The 7,946-nt window shown below is 46.3% G+C and overlaps 1 protein-coding gene across 2 annotated transcripts in view; it reads right to left on the bottom strand.

Annotated features, from left to right (window-relative positions):
• Positions 1–1,733: 1,733 nt before the first annotated feature.
• LOC108554997 (POU domain, class 2, transcription factor 1) overlaps positions 1,734–7,946 on the bottom strand; it is a 118,341-nt gene continuing 112,128 nt past the window's right edge. For both annotated transcript variants that reach the window (XM_017910473.1, XM_017910474.1), the window contains 3 exons: positions 5,770–6,089; positions 5,380–5,676; positions 1,734–5,300 (listed from right to left, as the gene is read on the bottom strand). In XM_017910473.1, coding sequence (XP_017765962.1) covers positions 5,048–5,300; positions 5,380–5,676; positions 5,770–6,089 — 870 coding nt within the window. In that variant the 3' untranslated portion in view covers positions 1,734–5,047. The remainder of the gene's footprint in view (positions 5,301–5,379; positions 5,677–5,769; positions 6,090–7,946) is intronic.

The following is a 7,946-nucleotide window of genomic DNA, read 5'->3' as shown; positions in this document are numbered from 1 at the left end:
AATAATAATTAATAATAATAATAATAATTAATAATTAATAATAATAATAATTAATAATAATAATTAATAATAATAATAATAATAATAACCACTGTAATAATGTGTCTATCGCTCGTGGAATGCGCCGGTTTGTCGAAGCCCACGAAAAAGAATGAACCAATGACACGTCGATCAGAGGGTGTGGGGGGGGGGGACCGTGGTTTCGATTCTAATTTTCTTTCTTCTATCTACAAAAAAAACACTGTACACCTCCGACGAACGTGAAGAGGACGAAGGGAAAACGAAAGAAAATAAGGAAAACGAAAATGTGTCCCTTACTTACACTCTCTCATTCGCACTCCCTTTCTCCGTTCATCCGCTCCGACATTTGAATCACGTTCTCCTCGTTATCGACTTCTCTCCCGTTTCTATCGTTTGCACACCCGTTCACCGTGTTTAATTTATAAAACGTCTACATAACGCACTCGGTACTGGTGCGATCTAGGAACTCTTTTTTTTGTATCTCTCTTCGCGAAATTCTCTCCCGCTCTCTCGCTCTCTCGCTCTCTCTCTCTCTCTCTATCTTTCTCTCTCTCTCTCGTTCTCTCTCTCTTCCTCATTCGCACATTTGTTTCGCTACAACTTGGTCCACGACTCTGGGAGTTAATGGTTCGAAGTAAAACGAAGTAAAGAATCGACCGAAGGGATGGAAACTCGAAGTTTAGAAGAATTATGGGGCGGTTATGTGGAAAAATGGGGAATGATAGTGAGTCTACTTGTTGGCCTGCGTATGTGTGTATCTGCGTGTATAGGTGTTTGAGTGTCGAGTGATCTAAGAACGAAAGGACGCGCGTGATCGATATGAGATCTCGTCTCGTACGCGTTTACATACATACATACATACATACATACATACATACATACATACATACATGCACATGTTGTATTATATTATATATAATCGCGCGACCGCCATGTATCAGAATATCGAAAACGTATTTTGATATATCGCGTCGCGTCGACGTGCATCCGTAGAAAATTACATATAATATAATATCAATTATATATATACATATATATACATACGTCGTGGTACGCATATACATTTTCGGTTAACGCACGCTCGACGTTATATATGTATATATATATATAAAATGGGGAAAAAAAAACTGTTGCACCAAATGTACACCGACTTAACTCGCTGACGTAGCCGATCGTAAGAACGAGGGATTGAGAAATCGAGTTCATCAGAAATAAACATCATAATCAGGAATATCGTGTTTAGTAATTAATATCGTATAAGTGTTACGGTTATCGCTGTTTATCAGCACTTAAAAGAAACAGTGAGTTTTCAATTCCTTATCATAGCACATCTTTATAATCATTATTTCACCATCGATCGATATACACTTACTCATAAAAGTTAACAACTTCTCTATCTTCTATGATACATAGGCTGAAACTGAAAATGGCATAATAAGATAACATTCCATACATCAGTAAACAGTTTCTTTTTCGAACATACGTTTGCAAGGACCACAATTAAATTGAATCGAATGTCATATGTCAAAAAACATACAAAGTCTCACAATAAGTTAAGGTTACAATGTAAGCAAACATATTCCAAAGCACTTGGTTCCCTTTCTGACATCGTTGAGTCTAGTTCATATTACAATTTGTATTAAATACGACAAGAAGGCAACATTTGACAGACGCTAAAATGCTGACAGTAGTTAAAACGTTTAAGGGCAAGAAAATAATTGACATAAGTGTACAGTGTGAATCGTTGCACGATTCGACGAACATGGAACTGTTAAAACAGCACCACGATCTGACAGGCCACGATAAACAACTGAAAAGCTAGATCGTTTAATTACAAATCAACGAATTGCAATTAAAAATTAACTAGGTCTGGAAAACATTCATAGCAAGGCAGGTACCGTGTCAGAAATACCGACAGTCTTCAAATCCAAGTGTTATATAAATTAAACAATGTATGTTTCCTAACTTATGTCACGCAGCACAAGTATGTTCGAACAAAACTCATTGTTTATTTACATGCATGGAATGTTATTTTATTATGCTATATTTGGTTTTAATCTATATATCTTAGAAGATAGAGAATACACCGAAATTCCCAAATGATTACGTTGTTCCTTAACTTTTGTCAGTGAGTGTAGGTGAGAAGTAATTGACGTATGGAAAAATAAGGCGTGAATGTCGCCATGTTTGCTCAACGACGTTACACAGGCGAGGCGTACTCGACGTGTTCACATCTCTCGAACTTACGATCTGCGACAGCGTTGCCCAATGATATCCTACAATTAAGGATTACTTAATAATAAGCGTCGCAATAATAAGAAACGATCTGCACGGTGGATAAATCCGCCGCGGATTCGTCGATCGCCGATTTCCTATCGATTCTCCCTATTATTTACAACACGTTTACTTTATACATTTATGTATAGTATGTATATTTATACATGCATATGTATATCCCCGATGCTCGCCTTTCGCGCAACGTCTGCGTTTTCCCCGCCACGTATGTGCTTATACACACACGCATACACACAAATAACATAACATCGACGATTCTTAACGTACGGCGATTACGATTACAAACACTCTACGCGTGTAAATCCCTTCAAAGACTATTACCGATGTAATCACCATTTGTTTCATCCCTTTGTCGCGCAAGATCATAGCCCTTAATTAATCACCGGGAGATCACCACCTCGAGGTATCGATTTCTGGGCTCCAAGGTGAGAGTTCGCGCTCCGAATGAACGCCATTTGCTTCGCGAGCGACTCTTCGATCGCGAAAATGGCGGCAGCGCGAACCCTCGGGCCACGAGCGCACACCGATCGACTCGCGTAAACGTATACGAGCTACGTATGTGGAATAATTCGCCAGTAGTCTGCCTATATATAACGTATGTACACGTACAGACGTATCTACAACTGCTAATCCTCGTGTCTGTCCAAGGGACAGAGAATACGAGCACGCCCTCTCGTCCACCCTCTTCGGAGTCCATCTTTCGTTACCTTCCTCTACTTTATTTAGGTGTCACGCATTCGACGATTAAACGTGACGATACTTTGGCTTGAGTAATTACGATTTATCGAAGATCGATCGTCCAACACTCGGACGAGGACTTCATTTGCGAGGATGAACGAGCCACCCCTCTCGTATTCCCGTCGATTCTCCCTTACAACTTTATTAATTACGCTCGTACGTTCTCTTTTGCCTATATGTACAAATTCAGGACACGGATATGTATGACGACAGACACGCAAACGCATGCGTTATTATGTACAAACGTATTGTCGGACCTCGCCGCATGTTCGCCACCGACAAGGGAGAGTTTTAAACTCGAAGATCGACAGCTCGTCCGATCTCTGCAACGATGATACTCGATGATACTAAGCGAATGGTCGTTTCCATAAAGCCTAAACTACCGATCGATTTCCATTGCTAGCAATCGGAATCGGTTTCATTCGGTTCACGAAGTTTAAGCACGTTCTCGGTGGCAGTGAATACTCGAATTTCTACGAAGTTTTTCCTATTTTCTGTCAACGACGGGCGAGCTCTCGACCTGGAGGAAACGAACATTCCCTCGAGGGTGGCGCGTAAACCCTGCTTACCACGAAGAGGCGAGCACCTGCGAAGAGCGTTCGCCCTCTTCGAAGGAACCGTCTCGATCGCGACACGATGAACTCAGCGAAACGGCCGGAAGGTTTATCGTTCCATCAACGTGTTCTCTCGTTGTTCGTTGTGGTCTCCGATCGCGCGTTCAGCCGTGATTCGTTACACGAATACTCGAGAGAATTTCGTACGCCATCTTGCTCTCGGTTGCTGGTTTCACGATTTCGAGAAGTTCAGCCTAATCCTCGAAATCGTGAAACAGCGTACGCAAAATGTAGTGCGTGATCGAAGCGACGTTGAATTACTGGATGGGCAAAAGGAAACTCGAAGGACGCGGAGGAAAACCAGTCGATAATTACACGTATCGTCGAACGGTTGCCCCCTTGATAAATATTTCATGATAATTCAAATGACAAGCTGCAGAAACCGATTAAGGGCCTGTTTTATGACGGTTCGCGGTCGGGTGTATTCGTGTGGTTAATTGCATCTTGTAAATAAATGTTGAACGGTGGCAACGATCCTGCACTATTTGCTATGCGGGAATGAAGACCTCAAAGTCGTTTCGTTCTGTCGCAAACCTCGATCGGTGAAAATTCAGCCGAAAATCTAAGCCGTGGCTTCTTGACGTTTTCGCAATGACATATGACAGGTTGGTTGTTGGAAAAAATTAAAGGCTCCTGTGGTTTTTGCGAAACAGTAAGCGCGATAATCTTTACGAGCTTCGAAGACTCCGTTCCGTGCGATTTCGATCATTCGAATCGGCGCTCCAAACCGCAGATGAACATAATACTGTGAAAAATACGAAACGTTGAACGAAACGCGATGTTCAGCGAATCTCCGTTCGCTGTCTTTGGGCGATACTGAATGTCCTAGCTGAGCTTTTAAGCGATCATCGAAGAGCTCTCGTCGGCGTTTCATGTTCGATCTGCCTCCTCAACGTCGGTTCGCGGTTCGTATGCTCTTCGCGAGATAGTTATACCTTGCTCCGAATGATACAGAAGAAACCAATGATATTTCCTCGTTCGCCAAATGTTCCTCTTCTCTCCAAGCGATTGATCATTGCCATCCAAGAGATTGCTTCGATTCCCGAACTAGCCTCTTCCAAGTGGAATCTCTCGACACCAGGATATGTTTCGAATCGTATCGTGCCGCCAGCCAGCTGTTCTCAGCCTCTGCTCCGCTCCCATGGCCGTGTATTGCTCGACCCCGTCGGTTCCACCGCGCCAAATTCCCTTTGGCAACGAAATTCGTTGACGGGCGTCCGCCAAGTCGTCACTGAATCATCGCCAGCGATAAACCAGCCGGCGGATTAGTGATAGAACTCGGGTAGATTGCACAAACGTCGTTGCTGTTGCTGCTGATGCGGTGGCTGTTGATGATGCTGATGAAAAAGCGTGTCCCCCTGATGGGTCGGCTGCTGGTGTCACTCGTGAGACTTGCCGCTCAGCGGATGATAGTTTCCACCTGCTGACGCCACCAGGGCCAAGGGTAACGGCGAACCGAGGGGCGTGGGGTGCGGATGAGAGTGAGCCATGCCGGAAGAGTGCGTGGTGAGCGCTAGAGGACTGCCGGACATGGAACTCGCGAGTGACGCGAAGACGGAAGGTGCCGGTGACGCCATCGTAGGACTGCCCATCGCTGCTGTTGGCGGATTGATCCTTTTCTCTTTTTGTCGTCTGCAATGGGCAAGAACAGGCCGGTTAAGTGTACCGCGTTGAGGAAATCGGAGAGATAAAATTGGTCTTCGAGGCTCACCTATTGCAAAACCACACCCGAACGACTTCCTTTTCCATGGCTAAACTGTCCGCTAATATGGTGATTTCTTCCGAAGTGGGTTTCGGGTTTTGCACGAACGCTTTTTCCAGAGCTACTCGCACGCTGGTTTCTATCGACGTCCTCTTCTTCCGCCGCCTGCCGATCGCTTCCGGCGTGGTGAGCGGGTTCGAGAGGGAGTTGGGGTTGTTGAGGGAATTATCCGCGTCCTCTAGCCATTTTTGAAGCAGTGGCTTCAGCTTGCACATGTTTTTGAAGGAAAGATTCAACGCTTCGAACCTGACGGGCGAAACGAAACAATCGACTAGTCGTAAAATAGCAATGGAACAGTTTGCTTCCCCGTCTCGGCTAGCAATTACGAATAATACGAACCTGGAGATGGTCGTCTGAGAGAAATCATTGCCGTACAGTTTGCCCATGGCGAGGCCAACGTCGCCCTGAGTGAAACCAAGTTTGATCCGCCTCTGTTTGAAGGTCTTGGCGAACTGCTCCAGTTCCTCGAGGTCCGTGGTCTCTTCCGGCGACGGTTCCAACCTTGGAGGCGGTGGTTTCACCGCCGGAGGCGTGCCAGGAGGCGGCGGTGACCTTTGTTGCGCCAAACTTCGACCAACTAGGCCTCCGCTGCCCTGAAGAGCCTGCTGCTTCTGCAGAGCCTGCAGTTGCTGGGCTGCCTGCGCCACTGCCTGCTGCATCTGACGACAGATCGTGCAAGTTTCTTTTATTCCTCGTGCACAACCAACGAAACGTATAGAATTAATGGTCTCTTTTCTTTTTCACCGATTGCTGCATGTGGTTTAATGGTCTGTCGTACCTGCATGGACTGTGAGCGCGGATGACTGGATCTTGAGGAGTAGCCATCGCCCTGCAACAGCCCCTGCAAGACGTTGACCACCATTGATCGAACATATCGCATACGTTTCCTTCCGCTACTAACTATTACATTTATCGTCCGTTGTCTACGATTTACAACTCTTAACATATCTCGATTTCACACAACTATTTCTACGTTTCGAGAAAGCTTTCGAAATTTCCTGAAACCGCGCCGTTCAAAAATCCCATCGTTTATCGAGCTCGACCATCTTTCAACCCCTGCTTGGAGATAAATGGTACACGTTAAACCAAGCTGTTCCACGCGACGGTGGATTAAGCGGTTTCTATTCGAAAGGCGACACGTGTTGCGCCCGTGGACAGGTACGAGAGGAGTCGCCGAAGGGGCGGCCGGACCGATCGATTATCTTCACCCTTTTCTTAACCAGATGCTCGATTACGAGAATAAGGGGCTCGTGCGAAACGATTCGCCCGGGGAGCAAAAGGGTTTGGGACTGGTCGCGTGTCGGGCCCGTTTATGCTTATTGTCGACCGCGAAGACACCCTGCGAAGGGTGCTTAGAATACCGCCACGTGGCATCGCGCAGGTTCCACGATCTAAGGTTCACCTGTGCGCGCGGTTTAAATAACATTCATTCAAATTCGCCGGAATATAAAAAGTAGAAAGCATGACTGGCACCGCGTTATTTCCTGTATCTCCAGGTAACGTTATACGCGAAGCGAAGACGGTGAAAGTGATACGAGCGCAGCGATAATCGCGACGCATGGTTAACCTACTCGATCGTAACCGGTGATAAGAACTTTTGGAAAGCGAATAGATTCGCGTGGAAAACGGACGTCCCCGTGGATCCCCGCGTTAAACGATACAACTTGAGACGTTACGTGTCAGCTGGTCGCCCGAGACACGCTCCGAGGGAATTAAATCCGCGTTACAGACGAGATGATGCTCTTACGTCTCGCGTGAAACCCTCGAAAAGGGTTATTATACAGTCGACGCAGGTTGCGACCCACTCGTGGAAGGGTTGCGCGATCGAGGACGCGCGTCTGCGTTCCTAATCCCGCGACTGGTCACAAAAGGGAAAAAAAATCCGGGGGGGTTGCTCGATTCGATATAAACGAAGAAAAAGACGACGATGGGTGGGGGGAGATAGCGAAGAGAGAGGGGTGGTGGGACTCGGGACGAGAAAAGAAACAGCCTGGCCACGTGTGAGGTAACAAAAGGCACCCCGTGGCAAGGTGCCGAAGGGGCCGACGGCTCTCCTTGTTGCACCTTTCAAAGGAGACACGGAAGACCCGGCTTTAATCCTCGCTGCTACATAGCACGGCCATTAAATCTGCTCAAGTTCGAAGTCGTTTTGTTAGTTTTTCCAGGAGGTTACGTAGGACGTGCACGCGCTTCACGTGACGGAATCTATAGAAATTTTTTCGTAAACTCGCAGACCCCGGGCCCCATTCAGCTCCTCGCTCGATGGAGGGGGTGAAATCGTTCGTCGAGATCCAGGAAGAGGGATCGTTTTTCATCCTATCCCCGGATATATCGATTTTTCTTACTTCGATCCGGTGGATCTATCGGGACAAAACGCACAAAACCAGCGATATTCGGGGAAGCTTCTTTGCCAGGGTGCAGGTGATGAATGTATTTGCCCCGGATTTTTTCTCTCCGCGCAACGAGAGATCGATCGTTCGCTTTTTTAAAAGCGGTAAAATAGACAGCGTGTGTTT

This window comes from Eufriesea mexicana, unplaced genomic scaffold (genome assembly GCF_001483705.2).
Source record: "Eufriesea mexicana isolate 0111107269 unplaced genomic scaffold, ASM148370v2 scaffold100, whole genome shotgun sequence".
Classification (NCBI taxonomy): Eukaryota; Metazoa; Arthropoda; class Insecta; order Hymenoptera; family Apidae; genus Eufriesea; species Eufriesea mexicana.
Note: the sequence above shows the minus strand (reverse complement) of the source record. Positions and strands in the feature narration are given on the sequence as shown.